The 20,469-nt window shown below is 37.9% G+C and overlaps 3 protein-coding genes across 6 annotated transcripts in view; 1 reads left to right on the top strand and 2 right to left on the bottom strand.

Moving 5' to 3' along the window:
- LOC108756459 (endoplasmic reticulum-Golgi intermediate compartment protein 3) overlaps positions 1 to 4,573 on the bottom strand; it is a 5,540-nt gene extending 967 nt beyond the window's left edge. The window contains exons 1-7 of the mRNA XM_018500291.1: positions 4,239 to 4,573; positions 3,467 to 3,625; positions 3,281 to 3,397; positions 3,171 to 3,211; positions 3,019 to 3,086; positions 2,059 to 2,282; positions 1,856 to 1,984 (exon numbers count right to left, since the gene is read on the bottom strand). Of these exons, the coding sequence (XP_018355793.1) occupies positions 1,856 to 1,984; positions 2,059 to 2,282; positions 3,019 to 3,086; positions 3,171 to 3,211; positions 3,281 to 3,397; positions 3,467 to 3,625; positions 4,239 to 4,323 (823 nt within the window). The 5' untranslated portion in view covers positions 4,324 to 4,573. The remainder of the gene's footprint in view (positions 1 to 1,855; positions 1,985 to 2,058; positions 2,283 to 3,018; positions 3,087 to 3,170; positions 3,212 to 3,280; positions 3,398 to 3,466; positions 3,626 to 4,238) is intronic.
- On the top strand, positions 1,062 to 1,841 carry LOC108756461 (reactive oxygen species modulator 1). Its single transcript, XM_018500294.1, has 3 exons — positions 1,062 to 1,143; positions 1,395 to 1,533; positions 1,611 to 1,841. Exons 2-3 carry the CDS (start codon positions 1,403 to 1,405, stop codon positions 1,717 to 1,719), a joined length of 240 nt encoding a protein of 79 aa, XP_018355796.1. The 5' UTR covers positions 1,062 to 1,143; positions 1,395 to 1,402; the 3' UTR covers positions 1,720 to 1,841.
- A 795-nt stretch (positions 4,574 to 5,368) lies between the features above and the next one.
- The window catches only part of LOC108756436 (MAGUK p55 subfamily member 2), an 18,486-nt gene continuing 3,385 nt past the window's right edge, over positions 5,369 to 20,469 (bottom strand). For 2 of the 4 annotated variants that reach the window (XM_018500246.1, XM_018500247.1), the window contains exons 2-8: positions 19,026 to 19,141; positions 9,535 to 9,837; positions 8,708 to 8,944; positions 8,055 to 8,529; positions 7,637 to 7,971; positions 7,359 to 7,433; positions 5,369 to 6,938 (exon numbers count right to left, since the gene is read on the bottom strand). In XM_018500246.1, the coding sequence (XP_018355748.1) occupies positions 6,762 to 6,938; positions 7,359 to 7,433; positions 7,637 to 7,971; positions 8,055 to 8,529; positions 8,708 to 8,944; positions 9,535 to 9,837; positions 19,026 to 19,141 (1,718 nt within the window). In that variant the 3' untranslated portion in view covers positions 5,369 to 6,761. Of the gene's footprint in view, positions 6,939 to 7,358; positions 7,434 to 7,636; positions 7,972 to 8,054; positions 8,530 to 8,707; positions 8,945 to 9,534; positions 9,838 to 17,043; positions 17,065 to 19,025; positions 19,142 to 20,469 lie in introns of those variants that run through there. The other 2 variants (XM_018500249.1, XM_018500248.1) reach the window with 2 other exon arrangements.

The following is a 20,469-nucleotide window of genomic DNA, read 5'->3' as shown; positions in this document are numbered from 1 at the left end:
GGGGGGGGGGGGGGGGGGGGGGGGGGGGGTAATTACGAGAAGGGATTTAAGAGAACTTGTTCGTAGATTTAAATCTCCAACTTTGAAAAAAAGAAGTAATTTAAAAAGTTCCTTAATTTACTAAAAAATGAAAGAATTCTGAATTATATACCATCCTTTAAAGGGATATAATTCTAATATCTTATATTCTATAAATAATACATTTCTTAATTTTTCTCTAAAAAAATTCTATATTTCACTAAATTGGTACTCCAAAATTCTAAATATATTGATATGTATCGATATTCATGTCTTCCTTTTTCTATTTCTATTTAAAAAAAGGAAGTCTGTATGTGTGAATGTAAACACACTTCAAGACAACGCTCAGAAATTGTAAATCTTAGTATTCATAGTTAATTCTTAACAGCCATTATTGAGATCCGATAACCTCGATCTGACGCAACTCGCCGATTCGCGTAAAAAGTCTATTTTACATTAGACGCAAGCCGATCGCAAGTTTGTTGCCAATCTGAAGCTAGTATTTTGAAATCAACACGGGTTTAAAGGAGGCACGGCAGTGTCTCGCGCCATGTTTAGTGCCGAGACACTACCAGCGTATCTCTAGATATTTAATGTCGTTTTAAATACAGTCTCAAAATCGTCAATTATATTTTAAGACTATCTTAAGTAATTCTTAAGACATTTTTTAAGATGCTAATACAGCTCTGACTATGAGTTCACGACATCTTAAGGTTGTACTTAAGTCTTAAATATAAAAATCAAATATGAATATCAGCCGAAATCGCATATTAATATTTCAAGATATTACTTAAAATGGCTTTAAAATAAGAACAAATATCGACTTAAGTTTTTCCAAAAACAAAATTTATGTACATGTTTCACTGATATGTAATTGAAATTTCCCGCCACGGATGACGGTACAGACGAAACGAAAACAGCAGACGGCGCAACTGTCTTTTCGATCACGTTGCAAATTGTAAAACCATCATGGCGCCTTCTCGATATTGTAACACGACTGCAATGCATTGAGAAATTCCGGCAATTGCACAAAAATTACGATCAAACACAAAATTGAAAAGTAAGAACAATATCACTCTCGATTAACTGCGCACGCCACAAGATTACGTAACAGACATTTTAACAGTAAGTGTGTACACAATCAACTTTGTATGTGTCAATATAAACTCCATAAAAACATTTAATTCTATTCAAAATTATGGAAAATTTTTCTATTTATCATAAAAGAAAAACTTGCAAAGCTGCTCAAGAAAAGTGTATTTAGTTTATCAAGTTCTCTCTTCATTTTGAAGATATTGTTACTTAAAATCGAAAACTATAAAAAAAGATAGTTTATGGAAAGTGAAACAAATACTGGCATTACAACTGTTTCGTAGGCTGCACGATGCCGGTGGTACCTGGAGGAGCCTATCAACAAGGACCGACTTGTTTCGATAGAATGAAATTAGGTTTCACAATTGGATTTTGTGTAGGAATGGCCTCTGGTGCACTCTTTGGAGGATTTTCTGCTCTTAGGTATTTAAAATGCATGTAGAAAATATCGGTACATACGCATTAGAAAATTTGAATATAATTATGAAACTTTTTTTCAGATATGGATTAAGGGGAAGAGAATTGTTAAACAGCGTCGGCAAGGTAATGCTTCAAGGTGGCGGCACATTCGGTACATTCATGGCTATCGGAACAGGGATACGATGCTAGTACATGAGTCAACAATGTAAACAAAGCTATGTTATTGAGTATCTCGCAACCTATCTTTTTCGTTGCACTGTTTATATTGTAAGCGCGAGTCATTAAGTCTTTAATAAAAATAGAATTAAGGATCTCAAGGACATACCATCCATGTCGACCACTGTCATGCCATCCATAGGATTTGTTTTCCCTGGGATGTTAAGCCCAAAACTTAAATGTCTAATCTTGTGCGTCATATTGAAATGGGATGAAGTGTAAGGCTGAACATCGTGCACTGCAGCATCAAAGAACGAGCTCATGGCACTGGAAATATTGTTTAAAAAAAAAACTTGAGTTTTATTAGCTCACCGTGAACATGATTGACCGAGAAGCTGGCGCCTGGCGCGATGTGAAAACTACCACCAACTCTATTCACTTCCATATAACCATAGATCTGACAACCTTGCGTGAAGGCATGCTTGAGTTTATCCATGGATTTGTCATTCTGACACTGTTTAACGTCAGCCGGATCCGGCGGAGCCCACTTTTTTCGTCTATAGGCCTCCCATACATCCTCGCAGGTATTGCAACATCTGCAAACAAATGAAATTTTATAAAATATAGGTTTGATAGATTTTTTCTTAATAGAAAAAAAAAAAAATACTATCTAAAATTTTTAGAGTGAATTTCACTCTTTAAAGTAAAATTTTCAAAGAATTTAGAGAGTAAACTGTAGAAGTTCAACTAAAAAGAACAACTAATCTACAATGTACTGTTTGCTTTTTCATTTCTCACTTTTTATTATTTTTACTTCTTTCCTTTTTTCCTCTTTGCGATTGTTTTATTGATAATCATTTTTTTGTCTCTTCCAACTTTATCAACTTCTTTTCTGGGCATCTATCATGGAACAAAATCAAAATGGATTCCAGAAAACACAATAAAAATCTAGAGAATAATTGAATAATTCCAATCGGAATCCATTCCGATTTTGTTCCATAATAGATGCCCAGGATAACGATTATGTAACTTTTTTGTTAGACTGGAAACGTGAAAAGTGAAAATTTTTATGGTATGTTCGTACATATATACACACATATATATACAAAGAATTTTCACGTTTCTGTCCTAGGGAAAAAGTTACATGATCGCTACCCTGATGATAAAATCGAAGAAACAGGATAAGAAACAAAAAGACGAGATAAAAATGAATAAAAAAAATAGGAAACAAGAAGTAAAGAGCATTGTAGATTAATCTTATAAATAAGATCTACTGCAAGTAGGATACTAATAGAATTATACTTCAGTGTCCTAATAAAAATGGGATCTTACTTCATAGTGTCTGTGGCTGCTCCATAGCAATCTCCACAGAGCTCTGTAGTAGAACCGATCTCCACTGCCTGTAAAAAAATGTTCTATCTAATAACAACTAATTTCCAAATGGAAATTTTAGTCAGAAGATACCTATAGAAATCTTGCATTACCTTCTCTGTAGTTTTACTCATGGCCTTTGCATCTGTAATATCTACAATAAAACATTTTTTTACATGGCACTTTTAGCTGGTGTTGTATATATTGTAAATATTATGCTTACTTGTCCTTTGTGGATCTTCTATGGGGTTACCATTCAGGTCTAACCGTCTCTTAAAAATATTGTGCTCTATGTGCAAATGCTGTTCGCCTGTTGTATCCATGGCGTCTAATGATAAAACTGCAAAACACTGAAATGACTGAGACTGATATCATTCTTCGCCTATGTACCGGTGCAATTTATACTTACGATCACAAGATATAGCGGGGACTATTATATCCAAGTTGATTCTCAATTTAGAACCTCTGGATGTGTCTACAAATAATTCCTCGCTCATAGTTGGTGTAAGATAATAGTTTATCTCTGACAAAAACAGTATGCCCATGATGATTGTACTAATGATTGTAACTGAAAAGGCATTATTTCATCATTTGCATTGGTGTAACATTGGTGAGGTCAATTCTTAGGCCTGTTCTTTTTAACTGAACGTTTGCACCAGTTTATCTTCCTTCCTTTTCTTTCCAGATGGAAAGAAAAGAAAGAAAGATGAACTGGTGCAAAAGTTCAGTTAAAAAGAGAACAGGCGTTTTATCAAACATAATATACGTCAAACTGCGCTTTATTTACTATCGGCCAAGTGTAAACAAATAATTTTTATTTACAAACATCAAGAAACACGGAGAAACAAAACAAACGTAAATATTTGTACGAATATTACAGGACGCGAATTAAAATGTTTATTATCCGGATTATCCAGATAAAATATTTTAATGGAATATATTGTAACTCATAAAAATATTTCAGTCAAGTATTTTAATGAGATGTCAACAGAGAGCGGAGAAATTCTAGGAGGTTAATCGCTCGCCGGTATCGTTTCGCCTCGCACCAAGCAACACTATTTAGCGCAGTGGAATGTAAACGATACATTCGGTCCTCGTTGCGGTTCTCCAGCCTTCATTTTCGCCGGCGACGGACGATTATCATCGTCGTTCGGTATCGCGACAGAGTACACTGTGTTTACCGATAGCACCGCTGAAAGTCCTCACGAGGATATCTGCCTCCTCGCGCACCTTCGGGTGCACGTCCAGTTGCCGTAGCATTTGCATCTTCCCGACGACGGCGAGGGGACGGTACGCGACGATCGCTTACAGCGGACCGAAGATTTTCCCGCACGACACGTACGTGTCATGAGTTTATGACAAGCCACTCTGCCACCTTGAAACGTGGCAGATAATACGCTGCCATTGGCCGATCAGCCGGTAGGCCGGTAGGCCCCGTTTGATCCGTTTTCGTACATATCTGCTGCACTTACAAAGAAGACGGATATATATCCGCGCATCGGAAGGTGAGAGAAGAACGAGGAATTTCACACAAATAGTGCACATAAAAGGAACCGGCCTTATAATTTCGAGACCGCCACTTTCGCATTGAGAAAAATTTTTCTCCATTTAATTTATTTGAACGATAACGTCGATAACATTTGATAAGGTCGTTTTTTATTTTCGTCACTAGTTCATTATTCCTGTAATGTCAATCATTAGTGAAAATTAATAACGTTAATATATTTTCAAAAGATTAGGTTTCATAAATAAAAGATTAAAGGAACACTTTTAATTACTTTTATGAAATAAAAACGTTATATGTGCTGTTTATGAAAGTTTATAACGCAAATATAAATTTATTTACGATCATTAAACACGCTTCCTGTATATTCCTTTGTAATAATAAATATAATAAATAAGGTGTTTATAAGAGAGATTAATTCCCTTGAGACTTTTATTTTCATTTGTTTTAAATAATAACAAATAATAAAAATAAAACGTTATAGATGTTATTTATATAACAGTACTTATGATGCATAAATCTATTTACAGAAGTTTATAAAGAACGTTCGTATATATTCTTTTAAATAAATATAAAATATTATTTGTAAAAGAAATTAATTTCCCTGAGATTTTTATTTTTATCTGTTTTAATTTTTACATGTATGAGAAAAATCTGATACAGATTTGTATTAAAAAAGAGAAAAAGAGAATATAATACACATGTATAAAAATGATTGTTTTACCTAATTACATATTTTCAATTTATAATGATGATAAAAAACTTATTAAATCCTTATATCTATCGTTAGTAACATTTTCAGTTTGATAAAAAAACGTCCTTTCGCAGAATCCTGAAAAAGGAGCGAGGACAGGAATACTGAAATAATAATTCATTCGTTGCACAATTCTAATCCGTAACAAATGCTCGATAAACTTTATTCCACATCGTGCATCACGTTGCTCTTCGGGACAGGTGTCTCGATTTAATATACAGTTATATTTATAGTTGTATTCTGTGTACAAAGCAATCCTTTTAACCTATAAGTATATGTATTTTTTTAAGATGCATGTGTGAATTAAAAAATTCGAATGTGTATATACGTGTGAATGCATATGCGTGAATATGCGACTGTCCGTCGGAGACGTTAGAAAAAAGGCAATGGTTAGTTTTATCCATCATGTGAAACCCGAATGCAAGATGAGTATGTCAAGTCGACATAATAGGTCTTCGCATTAAATCAATTGTAGAGCGATATTCATAGTTGGACCTTAGGACCGTCTTACGTACATCACAGTTTTAAGATGTCATGAACCAATCAAATAACCGTATTAGTATCTTAAGACGATCTTAAAATATAAGAACCGAATATGAATACTGCCTATAATCTTCGCGTTATTAAGGCACTCCATGCCAGGAATATTACTTTAGCGTGCACGAATAGCAAAATGAAACACGAAACAGAATTCGAGAAAGGTGTATAGCGGAGTCGCGAATAGGTATAAATGATCGTACATATGTACGCAGTTATCGTTAATTAAATTAAAAATACACTAAAATTAATTGGACGGCGGTCTAACACATCAATCGACCCGAATTGCTTCTACAATCGTTGTCGAGATTGGCAGTAAAAATGTAGCGTACGATATGATTTTTCATTGTAAAAAAATACTCACTTTCCATTTTTGAGTATAACCAGTCTCACATATCATTACTGAGAAGATTCGCGGGTCTCTGTAATTCCTACAGCACAAAGTTGTACAAAAGTTGCAACATTGAATGTTGCAGCAATATTTCAGAGATTTTGCAGCAATATTGCTGCAAATTCTGTGCTGTATGGGAAGGCTATACATTATGATTTAATGTATAATGTGTGAAACAAGGATTTTTAATGAGATTTCGTACGCAAAACGGGTCGTTTGTAAATCTATAACAAACTAACGTAAACGCTATATTTAATTATGATAAACGATAATAATGAGATTCTTGACCGCGCTTTTTACGCGACAACGTCGATATCGCTTCACGCGGCGTGAGATATTCGTAGCATTCTTTGTACTCTGATTACACGTGCCTTGCGTTTTCCTAGCCGCGCGACAAACGGAGTCTGATTACGTGATGTGGGCAGTAATAAACAAATTTTTCTTTTATTCGCGCTAAAATTTCTAGCAGCCCTTGACTCTCGAGTCTTTCAATGTCGAACACTGAATTCAGAACTTAATTAGTAGATCCAATTGACCGGCACCCACTGATGCTCTGTGGCTAAGGCATCCAAAGCTGCGATCACCTGCCTGAACGTATTGTCAAAATCTTCATTTACAATCACTTGGTCGATGTACTTTTCATAGGCTCTCTGCAGGGCCGCAGATTCCTCCAACGTGGATTTTAAATCGTCCTCCTATGAAATGGATCATTAATCAATTTCTTGTTTTCACAATGTTTTATTGTATAAAATTTTTTTTTTCTAATTAATTCATGATAAAAGCGTGTAAGATGCATTTTAGACGAGATCACGAACGTAGCTTGGTTTCTTTAATATCGCGGGTTATAGAAAGAGTTTAAAGAATTATTTGATTACATTTATTGTGTAAGGACACGAACTTATCAAGAGAAAGATGATATTATTTTCATGGCTCCCGTGATTAAGCATTAAAGAACTCTATTCTAAGAATTAAAATCAAAGAATATCGTGCGAAAGAGAGATACTAAAATACGTAACTAAATCGATAACTATTAATAATTTTGTGACATTCCAGATTGCTGTAAATACATGCTGCATAATAATATAATAAAACAATACGAATCATGCGGTACAAACCTCATATAAAGATGCGAGAGATTCCAGTGTCCTGGCTCTTCTCGAGCTGTACCTGATGGAACTCTGGCGGTCGAACTAGCAAAGCCAACATCAAATTTATACAACAATTAACTAAAGTGATGGAATAAAAATAAAATAAACAATGAAATAAATTGTCGCATATAGATTGCTAGCATCGCATGAAATCGAGGGGGAGCTCTAAAGAGAATGTAGAGATTTGAGATATAGGGAAAGACAATTTTTATGAAAATACAGGTGCAAACTTTGGATAAGAATACCGTTAGATTTCGACTACTGGCACCAGTCGATCTCCCGAGATCGTATAAAGACTTCAGCTGCTCCATCCCGGGCGCGGCGATGAATATAACATAAGGCATAAATTCGGTACTGTTATGAAGGATTTTGAGTGCAGCTGGACTGCAGTCTAGCACGCACATCTTGCCGGCTCTGATCAGTTCCCGCACCGAGTCCAGTTTTGTGCCATATAAATGTCCACCGTGTTCACCATGTTCCAGGAATCTGTGTTCCTTGATATCGATCTCCATGGACTGGCGATCGGTAAACCAGTAACTCTTGCCGTCCTCTTCGAGAACTCTAGGCGGTCTCGATGTGTCTGCAAAGAGATTACATTCGCTCAGTATCGATAATCAAGCCAGTATCGATTGATGAAACATGAATTAATTAAATATTTCTTACAGGGTACGATAGTGCCAAACTTTTCGGGATCACTGTTGATCAGCCTGTTCTTCAGTGTCCGACGACCTACGCCGCGTGGTCCGACCAGAGCCAAAGTTTTGCGTCGAAACGGCGGCATCCGAGCGACTTCCTCGTAAAGAAGCAATTCGGCACTATCAAACTCGCCGTTCGATTTGGATTGATACATCTTTCTCTTCTTCTTCTTAGATATCCTAGTACCGCAGATGCTGATTTTATGAACGAAATCGGCTTCGGGGGGTACGAATGCTTTTCTACGCTCTTCCAGCTCCAACGAGGGTATCAGTCCGGGCGATCCAAGATTCTCGCCCTCCACTCTTCTCGCCTGCCACCAATTCGGATCAGCCTGGTCAACAATCTGAAGGATATCGCCCTTCTGGAAAGGTAGACCGATTTCTCGGCAGGGCAGAAGAGTGTCCTCCGAGGGATCGTAATCGAAGAGAGCCCTCATGTAACACTGCAATGACAAATCAAATTAAAGCGGCAACTTGACGAAATTATTATGAATTTTCATTGCTTTGCGATTACAACGCCGACGTCGTGTTCTTCGAGCTTGAATGAGCACCGTAAGGAAGGAGAATGAGAACATAGTTGTTACCAGAGGCATCGAGATGGAAAAACAGCTTGTAGCTTACCGTGGACTTGAGAGGTTGGTTCGTTTCCGAGGCGATGCCTGGAGCCAATTTCAAAGATAGATTCTCCTTGGCATCCTGAATCGCCTGTTGGAGTTCTTCAGGGTTTCGGACTCTCTTGCCGTTGACCTCGAGTATTACCTCGCCGGTCTTCAGAAGTTCTTGACGAGCCGCCGTGCTACCACCAAGGATCCTAGCGATGATCATATTTCCAGCTTCATCCACTTGCACCGTCAGACCCTGAAAAAATACGGATATAAAAATAACGTCTCGCTCTTATCTAATTACGTCGAATTAAAGCGTATTTCACTTGCGACATTGGAGTCTTCCTTGCGTAACTCGGTGAATAATGCCTTAATAAGTGTAACGCAGAGAATCGCTAGCCATATTTCGGCGCTTTTGAATATCTTAAAGAAACGCGTAGTATCAGAAAATCGCCGAAATACATGGCATGTCAGAGAAATAAACGTTCGTACTTATTTACTGCAATATCTTCGTCTTTTCTTCGGGCGAGTCTGGCGGACTAATTCGCGAAGGAAGAGCTTCTCTCGCGGTAAACTTTTCCAATCTCGTTTTAGATTCTAAACTTAGTTTCTACATGTCGCAGTATCAAATAATCTCATTGAATAACTACAGTAATTACGTTGTTTTTAAGAGAGAGAGAGAGAGAGAGAGAAAGAGGAGTTGAACGGAAAGAAGAGAAAAGAATCTTCGAACGGACTAATCGAAATTAGAATTGTTGAACTATTTTTTCTTCAACATTAAATAATACAATTTTTGTTTATTTTCCGGCAGAGTTATTTCTACATTGGTTTACCGTATGGACGTACCAGGGGTTCATCCGGTTGCCTCCGAAGGCCGACGACCCTGATAGGCATTGCCTCCTTCTTATTCGTCGGCATCGCTAACGCGAGCGGATCAGGCGGTTTGGAAGGTGCTTCTCTACGTTCTACGACCGCGTCGTGTGTCTCCAGGAGCGCCCTTAGGTGCACGTTACCGAGAAGATTCACTAGCTCTTTAACGTGAGAATCCCTGGAAGCTTGGAAGGCGTGGCACACCTCGTCGACGATGTCACAGACGGATGAGCATACCGGCTCTACAGGCACCGGCGGGTCCTCGAGACGCTCCTGCACCTGGCACGCAAACAAAGACAGAAGGTTCAAAATCTGGACCTGAAAAACTGGTTTTTCTCACGAGGTTTAGAAATGTTACTCCTCCACAACTCGTATCCTCCCTCAGCGTCCCGTTGACGCATTGTTGATATTTCCAAGTCGCAACAACGTTTCTTTTCGGATCATGTTACATCGATTAAAACGTTCCTTAACTTCTTTTCTTTTTCTTTTTAAACATTTTTTAAGTCTTTATTTCTGTATGCACTGTCTGTAGATTCGCAATTACTTGTTTTGTTTCATATTCTTTAATTCACAAGAAAACATGGAAAGAACGAGTTTGTTTAAATATCTAAAAATTTAGCTCGATTCGAAAATAATTCTGTTGAATTATCAAAATAATTACGTAGGAATTTATACGTAGGAATCTCAAGCATAATGAGCAATGCTGTAAAAAGTTTTAACATTCTAGCATCCAGTTTGAGCGTCCTACATAATTATTTTGATCCTCAAATAGTTTTTAAGTCAGATTGTGTGTGTGTGTGTGTGTGTGTGTGTGTATCTAATTAAATTTTTAAATACTTTAACAAAACCATGCTTTCCGTAAAAATGTAATAATAATTTATTTAATAGCTTTTATTGTCACTCGAAATTGAAACAAGTTTCCGCGTTAAATCCATGCGGTCTACGTCCTTATTTCAGTCAGAAAGAGAAGCAAATAAAGAAAGTACGTTAAATCAACAGATTTCTTCAAGTACAACTTGTAATTTTCGTTTGAGAAGAGAAATATTTCTTGAAACGTGCAGTTGAGAATGATAGAAGGTCTGTATAAGAAATTACAGGCTGCATAAGAAATGATGGGATACATTGGAAAAAAATCCGGCTATTAACGCGTTGTTAAAGATCACTGACATGCAATGATGCGAATGCTAACGGAGTTCAATCGGATTAGAGTTAATTTAATCGACACGAAAGACATTTAGTCTCACCCTACCCGCGGAGTTCAGAGTTTACAATGAACGAGTAATTGGGAAAGTAGGCCATTCCGACTCGTTCGACGACACGTTTGAAATAGCGCATTTTCCAATATCCCAGACAATCTTAATAAACTGACCTTCTTAACGTATCTTAAAAGCATTGTTTTTTTTTAAACATAACGAGAGATTCTTAAAAGAAACTTACAACCTACACGTTAAAGTTTACAACCCTTTCAAACATTGCTATAAAAAATTATATAATTAACTATATTCTCTAAAATTTTCAGAGGGACTCGTACTTTGAAGAGTGAAATCTCATGGGCTTTCTACAACAAGCCATTATCTGAACTTTAAATCTTAAGCCGTAAGGAATTGATCAATCACACTCGAATGTGAGAAGAATAATGATTATTAGTCAATTTTTTACGTCTTAAATCTTAGGAAATGTAGAAAGCTCATCATTCTTAAAGATTAAAAATTAAATCACTCTTTTTCAAGACTGTTCAATTTTCACTCTTTAGAGATTACATTTTAAAGAATTTAGAAAGTAACCAATGAAGAAATCAAGATCCATATAGTGCTAATGATGATGATGATGATGATGATGATGATGATGATGATGATGATGATGATGATGACGACGATGACGATATTATAAAAATAAACAGAAAACGGTCAATGTAAATCCGTAAATCTTTTTTTGATTATTCTGCGATTATGGTGCACAATACAATGACGCATAAATGTAGATTGCCGTCGTAAGTCGATGATTCATCACTAAATTATTTTCTCTCGAGAATCGTGAACTGCAACGATCATTATACACGCGCGTTTTACGCGGTCGAACGAGAGATTCCCTCATCATCGTACGTGCTCTCGCGAGGCGCATTGCGGAATCGGCGCATTGTGAATTTCTCTCAATGATTAACGATCTACGAGAAACGGCGACTTTCCTCCGGAAATTTTTCAACGTCAAGCTTCCTGTTTGTTCGACTTGTTTGCTCAACGCGCGCGCCCACGTGCTCGCGAAGTTCAAACGCGAAAATCTGTAAATCGACGTCCATCGTGCAAGATTTATCGACGCACTTCGTCGCGGGTCATCAAGCCCGCCGCGGTCGTTTTCTCGTACCGTTTACTTCGTACGGACTCCCCGTGCGTCGAGTATTGTATCTGATTGCGTCAGGAGAGACGGAAGATTTACCGGAGGCTGCGTCCAAGGCGCGCCGCACGTCGTACTTGCGTTTATGGACTATAAAGCCGCGGCATTTATTTATCCGCTTCGCTGCAAGAGAATCGCTTTGCGAGACGAATCGCTCGGAACTCGTTTCTTTTCTCAAAGAGAACAGAGCGTTCAAGAGAGCGATCTGCGAATGATCTTCGCAAAAAAAAAAAAAAAAAAAAAAAAAGCCGCACCTCGCTTACGCGAATCGCGGTAAGAACGATCAGTGAAGTTATGGCAAGGTGAACAAAATCCAGCCATTTCTCTTCGGAATATCATCAGGCGAGTCGATTCGTTCTCATCGAATGCAGCCAGTTTCCTCCGATACCTTTCTATCGGGTTTATCCCGGTTCACTGGCGACTGCGGATAGAACCATATGGTCCCACCGGCTGTCTTTTGATCACTCCGTCATTATTGCAGCACACCTGAACCCTGCTCCAATCGCGTCACTAACGGTTTCATGTTTTTCAATTGCACCTTTCCAAAAATGACTGAAATGAGTATGTCCCACTCATGGAAGTTGAGCAACGCGAGGTCGAAGGTGATCTTCTGCTCACTCAGAGACAGACGCCTCTCTCTCTCTCTCTCTCTCTCTCACAGATTATACGCTTCCTCGGGAAACGATGTCTCACCTGAAGAAAGAGTCGCGACGCAGTGCTCTATGCGAACTGGTGAAGCTAAGCGGCTTTAACTGGTCGTGGTCGGTGCCCTCGCAGTCGTATCGATCGGTGAGGGAGAGCTCGGTTCTCAAACGGTGGGAAAGCAGATCTGTCGCAACGGGGGTGGTAAAAGCGACTACGCAGGATGCTGATGAGGGTGATGCTCGGGTTTCTTCACGTCACGCGACACTCTCGTACAAGCAGCAAGTCGGAAAAGTCAGTCTGCCGCGCCTACTGACGTCGTCTGACCTCCCTCCGCGTAGGCAGCCCGTTCAGGCGAGTCGCCTGCCGTTTCTGAAACAGGTGGGGGCCCTTCCTTCTCCTGGCCTGGCATGCAACACTCCGCTACGTTCGCTTCAGGAGCGTAGCTTGTTCGTCCGGGCACCACTGTTTCAAGGTCGTCGCAAAACGGAATCGTCTCTGGTTCCAAGCACCACTTCTTTCGACGGTTTTTCTGAATTTAACGTCAACGTATTCCTCGCCGACTTTATTATTTATCGCGCTTCGCTCGTTCCCACTTCCTGAGCTCACAAATTACGAATCGATCCAAGCTAGGTCTGTTTCAAATGGAGAATATGACATCAGCAAACGCTATCGTGCGTTAGTTCATTGACACAGTTTTATAATCCAGGCTTTTAAAGCTGATACAAAGTGAAACTCTTTCAGTGGACGCGGGAACGTTTCGGAATTGTAAGGGCCGTAGTACACAGAAAAACTTAAGCAGTAAAACGTAAGTAAGGAAATCAACATGTTGGATTTGCTACTGCTTACATTATGACTTTACGATGTCTATTGTGATTGGCCAATTCGGCTTTACGTTTTACTGCCGAAGTTTTTTGTGTACCACGACTCTAAAATAAATGGCTTTCATTAACATGAAGAAATATGAATATGAAATGTCCGTATATTTACTATTTTTCATTTAGAAAACACTGTTGACACAAATGAGAGGCTTGTTATTGTTACATTTATTAGAGATCCTGTAATAAGAGTCAAAGTAGATAAAAAATGGTGAATGAATAAGCTATCTATTTCTTTTTTCTTACTTTTTCTTATTTTCCAAAAATGTACGAAATTATTTGAACTACATACCAAATAAAACATGTACTAAAAAAATTTATTAAATCTTAATAAATTTCTTCGAATAGTATCTACTAAGTAAACATTTATTTACAATAAATAAGTATTTACTCAATAAAAAGATGATAGTCAAATAAAATTAATGACTTTTGTATCAAATAAATATATTCTCTTACTTTCAGTAAATATTTTCACTTAGAACTATTCAAACAAATATTTATTAAAATTTAGTATTTTTTTCAATGTAAACGGCAATCGATTAGACTGACCTGCTTTAACCAGACTTATAAGGTTTCTAATATTTAGCAGCCTTTACGAGTGTGATCCCATTTAAAAAGAATAGCTGCAATCAAAATCGATATCGATGCTTCTCTTTGGTATAATTTGACGTCTCTCGAAAATGATTTAAGATTGTAGGACAGACATAGAGCTCGTAATAAAGAACCTCGCCACGTCGTGGTGGAGATCTATCAGTTGCGTTCGTTCCAATTGTAAACGAAAAATATTTAGGTATTTAAGAAAAACCACGTTCGAACGAATTACTCTAAATTATACGACAGGTGGAATGGCAATATGTTTTCAGCTTGTAAAGCTTCCAATTTTAAAAACAAATTGCTCATAGACAGACTGCATAGTCATTTAACGATCGAGCACACTTGAACGCTCCATTATTAAATGTGTCACCGTTTTGAAGACTCAGCAGTTCAAGTCGAGTTACAAATAACGTCAGCCGAATGATGTAATTGCGCGTTCAGTAACCGAACACTAGCGATCAGCAAAATCGTTATCCATCATTATCTGTATGTTCGCAGCAAGAAAAGAGAGCCAGCCTTTCGTTAAAAGTCAAAAGTAAATTCTAGAGAGTTTTCTTACTTTTTCTTATTTTCCAAAAATGTACGAAATTATTTGAAACTATATACCAAATAAAACATGTACTAAAAAAATTTATTAAATCTTAATAAATTTCTTTCAATAGTATCTACTAAGTAAACATTTATTTACAATAAATAAGTATTTACTCAATAAAAAGATGATAGTCAAATAGTCAAAAGTAATTTCTAGCAAGAGTCGAAATAGCGGATTCAGTTACGTGGGAAACTTCATCCGAGACAAGTGCGAGATAAAGAATATATATGCACGTCTGATAAGAACCACGATGGAGGACTGTACGAACGTACAGTCCTGTCACCTACACACGTGGATCGACACGCATGCCGCGTGTGTGTCTCTCCCACTCTTCCTCCTGTGCGCGATCGCAAAGCCAACTCACCGACTGAAATTACATATCGTCTCGTTGTACACGCTACGGACTTACAAAACATGTTACCGCCGCGACACGCATGCTCGCGCCTGGACATTTCTGCGACATGCACGAGCGATGACTCCACAACTCGGAGGCGCCTATGACCTACGCCCAATCAAGAGGTCCCCGCGGGGGGGTCACAGCCAATTATCCGTAATTATTATTAAGGAGAGAAAGATAGCAATTTGGCCAATTGAGTGTGACAGTAAATCTCAATCCCCTCTCTCATGCCTCGTAACTCGTCGCATGCGGATTATAATTTTTCTCATGGGATGCAGCATGGATGGAGGTGCTTGTTCAGGTAATTACCGACTTTGGAGAAAAAAATGGTCAAGTAATTTTTGTCTTATCAGACCAGTAAAAAATATTCTGGCCGAGCTTATAACAAACTTTACTTGGCTGAAAGAATACCGGAGATGTAAGGTACTTATAGTAAATTCAAGTATATTATCTTACAGAAGGTAAATCATACTGTTCTCAAGACTGTAGGCACGAACAATTTCTCTCAAGACTTTATACATTTGTGTTTTTCACCGTGCAGTAAAGTCAGCGTTAAAGCAAAAATACTTGGCGATAGAGTAAATTCAATTGAGATGCATGGTAATTTATAGATTTGTTTTACGAAATGTAAAAAGTATCTTACATACTGAGAGAAAAAATAGTTCTAGCAACCACAAATTGACAATTATAAAATTTAATCTGCAACTAGTTTAGTTAAAGTAATAAGAACTACAGTAGTATCGAATACTATGTTTTTATAATATTATATTATATTTTTATAATGGTAACAATATTAAAATTCCCGAGACAACAAATCCAAAAATGTAAACAAACGTAATTTAAAGATTTTAATTCATTTATTAACATCCAGCCTTGTAACTAGTGAGCTCATCTCTTTAATGGAGGAATGATTACCGCACAATAATTACGACCTGATTAACAATTCACTTGTTGTAACAAGTCTACATGGATCTTTTGTAAGAGTCTCTACTTGCTGAAGAAAGCTACAATATTAACTGAAACATACAATTTTATTATGTAAGATAAAACTTTTTTAAAGCTAAATTACGCACCGTTCACTGTGCCAATTCCCAATTGCCCGTTTACCATTTGTTTATTTTTATAATATTCAGTACTATTTTAGTTCTTACTTTGTAAAAGTAGTTGCAGGTATTTAAGTTTTAGGATTGTCAATTTATAGTTACCAGAACTATTTCTCTTCTCTCAGTGCAATATGACTAAACAACGATCGCTCATTTATCAGAAAAATAAAGTAAATTTTGCATAAGTGGACGTCCGTCCCCACATGGACCTGTCAATCCCATACAAATTACTAGCACATGTTACTTTTCATTTTTCTTCGTGTGCCAGTGTGATGTGTATTCTTTTCTTTCTCTTTCTTGTTTCTCAATAATTATCCAATTATCCGGATCTTCATTAAATGTTCTCTTTGAGATTTTTCAACTTTTCCACAAAAGCGTGAACACTTTAGTCGCCGGCACTTTCCACTGTTGGCTCATTCGGCGTAAAAGGCGAAAGACGTGAGCCGACTCTTTAACGGCTTCTTGATACCGGACGTTCTCTACCTGCTGTTATCCACGTGTTATACCTGCTTGTCTGGTAGAAAATTACTGGAATGTAGGTCCCCGGTTCTCGGCCGAGGGGAAAACGTACGTATGTCATGAGGGAGACTGAAAAGGCTCTTGTTCAATATAAAACCATCGCCGGAAAAGGGGAAAAGTATACTCAATCATAAAGCCGAACAGTCAGGACGTATGCATCGCATAACAATGTTTTTTTAGTCTTCGCTAGTAATATTCTTGTTGAAGGCCATCTCTTTTCGCGGCTCTCTTCGCGATCGCGGGAAGTGTGTCGCGACCGAAATAGCGTGGGTGTCGCGCGGATGTTACGAGCGTGTGATGCAGGCATGTAAAGGCACGTAGAAAGAAAGAGAGAGAGAGAGAGGGGCGAGGAAGAGAAATAAAACTAACGTGCTGGCACGCGGTTATGTTCCCGAAATTCCCTCTTTTTCTCCATGCTGAGTGATGAACGAGCTTCGGGCCTCCGCTCCGCCGCAACCCTCGCCAAAAAGAGCGACTCAATCAGTTTCCAGCGAGGCGATACTATCCTAAGCCAAACCATAAGCGTAAAACGTAATCTATTAAAATTTTGCATATCTCACGTGCCCAGTTCATTAAAGCAATATTTAGCTCAGAAATGCTATAAGAAATTGTTAGAACTGCTGAATTATAGTTCCAATGAATGTATCGCAACGAAGAGATTCTTGCACAGTGAGTAAATATTCATGGAAAGAACGGTTTGTGGAATATCTGAAATTTTACCTAGATACAAATATAGAAATAATTTTGTTGGACCATCAAAATAATTATGTAGGACTCAAACTGAATTGCTAGAATGTTAAAACTTTTTGCGGCACTGCTCATTACGCTTGAAATTCCTACAAAATTATTTTAATAGTACAATAAAATATTTTCAGATCTGTATCTAGCTAAATTTTTACACTGAGAAAAATGATCTGTTTGGATTAAATAGTAATTCTGATGGAAAATATGGACGAATCAGAATTTTCTGATTAAATCTATTACATTATTCTAGTAGATTTTACTAGAAATATTGTATCAAAGATACAGAATTCCGGTTATCTTAACTAGGATCCTAATAAATTTAACCAAAAAATTCTGATTCGTCCATTTTCAATCAGAAATGTTTTTCAGTGTAGATACTTCAGCAGATCATCATTCTTTCCGTGTATCGAGTCAAATTTATATGTTACCATGTTGATACTAAAGTAAGAATAGGCGATAAGTATAAATGATCGAAATGTTACTGTTCTTTAGTTACTGCCCCGCTCCTCGCAGAGGCTGCACAAACCTAGATTTCAAACTATATTTAGAAATTAGAGAACTGCACATTTTCTCTCTGTAGAATCGTGCACTACACTCTATACAGCCGCACATGAAAATATTCCCGGATTTAACTCGGTCGGTTTATTTCGGTTGTCGCGTTCGCCATTCTAAATGATTGATTCCATTAACGTGGCGAACACGTTCACGCAGGACGGTTCAACGACATGGATTGTTAGGGCAGACGGCCAGAATACTCGCGTGAAAATCTTTAGATTTTTTTTTTTATTCATCGATATAACAAATCAAAAAGATATAGTGGCGATGAGAACCGCAGACAGATCCACGTGTCCCTCATAAATTTCCACGGTTATAGTAAACAAAAGAGTTTGAAGAGCTCACCGACAGACATTCAAAGCTGTGAGTGTAATGTGCGTGGATCGAAATGATATCCACTCGCGCATTTACGAGCTGTTCACGTTGTGAAGGAAATTGCAAATCGGTACTGTTTCCCATTAGAATTTCTCGTATCCGAAGCCGAGTGATAAAAATAAAACGTTAAAAGAAAAGAAACAAACTTCAGATTTACGAAGAGGAAAATTCAACCGAAGTATCCGGTCGACATTAATTTACAACATAACACCAATGTTATAATTTCGTATTCAACAATGTAACTATTATGTTACACCATGTATTTTGTAACATTTATATTATTGAGTGCGACATTATACTATCTAAAATTTGTAGAGTGAAAGCTCACTCGGAAGAGTGAAATCTCTCTCTTAAAATTAAAAATTTGGCTCAATTTTTTTAAAACTGGCTTCTTTTTAAACTTGCCCAATTTTCACTGTTTAGAATAAGATTCCAAGAATTTAGAGAGTAATATTGATGTTACGTTACTTTTAGTTGTTGACTGGTATATTGTATCTTTCGTATTCTACGTTAAGAAATACAACATCGATGAAAAAGAACTTTACGTGGCAATTTTCCTATCTAATCATCTATTGATGAATAAAAACCAAAAAATGTCGAAAGGCATCCGGACAATCACACAAGACAATCTCTTGGACTGAAACCCGCGATTCAATTTCGAGATAGGGCTTACTCACCTTCACGAGGGACGTGACGACCGGGCTGTCGAGGAGGCCCTTCAGGAACAGCAGGTCTGTGTCGTCGGCGACTTTCCCCAGCTCCTCGATATTATCACGCACGTGCATGAACGCGGCTGGAACAGTAACGACGCACTTGTTCATAATCAATTGCAGATTCGCCGGGACCGGGAATGGCGCATCGCCGCATGCGGCATACGGCTGCAATGGCAGCAACAGTCGGGAGAAAGAGAGAAGAGAGACTGGAAGAGGGTGACGAGGGAGAAGCGGGATTCCGACACGGGGGTCGCAGCGACGCGAGAGTGAACCCGGGCGTGGCCATCTTTCGGCCTGATCAATATCGTCAGCTACAGGTGGCCGAGGCTGTCACGCGAGATCCCCGATCCCTCGACTCTAAACCTGAACTCCTCAAGCATTTTTCTATGATTTGTTTATCGTTTTCTTTCAACAATCCGAGAGCTGAAATAAACGATAAAACTTGAAATTAAATTTCTGACCGATACGCGCGAATAACGTGCGAGAGCTCCTGCAGACGAATTCTGAAGGACATCCAAAAGTAATTTGATATCAGTATTTCTTTTTAGTTTAAAATAATATTGATGCGCTCGTGAACGAGAAATTTTTAAGCTTTAGCTTTATTCGACACAGAGTTAAAAGAATAAGTATTTATGTAATTTTCTTTGGGAGCCGAAAAATTATCAACCTCTATTCATTTTGATGAATGTGAGATTCGACATAAGCGCGCGAATATAATGGAGTTGAGACTTATTCGGAATAGGCTCAAGAGACTCGCGAAGCGCATGCAGTTGTTAAATAATATATCTAAGAGCATTCAATTAGCATCGCCTCTATTCGCGACTTCAATGGTACGCCTTTCCAAGGCCTCTTAGGCATTATTATCACGTTCCATTTAAGAATAGTTACACCTGTTGGCGGATCGATATTATCGATCGCGATGTGTCTGCTACTTCTTCAAATATTCTCTATGGATATTCCTATGAATATTTCTATTCATAATTTGAAAATGTTTGTCGCCGTCAGCATTTTTTTATGATTCGCCGAGCAAAACGGAAATGCAGGTACTTAGAAAATGTACGATCTATTTGTTTGCGCTTAGAAACGCAACATTTTCGATGATTTATGAAATGCACGGCTAGTCAATTGATTATGCTTCAGCGTTTGAGGCTCCCGAGTGCTCGATGAAAAGCCATTTGACTATGTAATAATAACCTGCGTCAACTATGCAGCGTATGAATGATAAATGTATGCCATTATAAAGCATTGAAGCATGGCTGGGAACTCGAGAGACACAACGTGTATGGAATACGCTGCTGGTTTTCACGCTCGTGAATCAAGTGAATATATTTTTTACGTTTGTCGCTTTAATATCGACATCAAATTAATATAAAAGCAATAATATGTAATGTATTACAATATATATATA

The sequence above is a fragment of the Trachymyrmex septentrionalis genome, unplaced genomic scaffold (genome assembly GCF_001594115.1).
Source record: "Trachymyrmex septentrionalis isolate Tsep2-gDNA-1 unplaced genomic scaffold, Tsep1.0 scaffold127, whole genome shotgun sequence".
Lineage (NCBI taxonomy): Eukaryota > Metazoa > Arthropoda > Insecta > Hymenoptera > Formicidae > Trachymyrmex > Trachymyrmex septentrionalis.
This window is presented reverse-complemented; position numbering and strand designations above follow the sequence as displayed.

What these genes read in the sequence shown, in the direction of transcription:
- LOC108756461 (XM_018500294.1), top strand. Translation starts at nt 1,403, where the DNA reads ATGCCGGTGGTACCTGGAGGAGCCTATCAACAAGGACCGACTTGTTTC. An exon ending in GGAGGATTTTCTGCTCTTAG is followed by an intron (nt 1,534 to 1,610) that starts GTATTTAAAATG and finishes ACTTTTTTTCAG; the next exon opens with ATATGGATTAAGGGGAAGAG.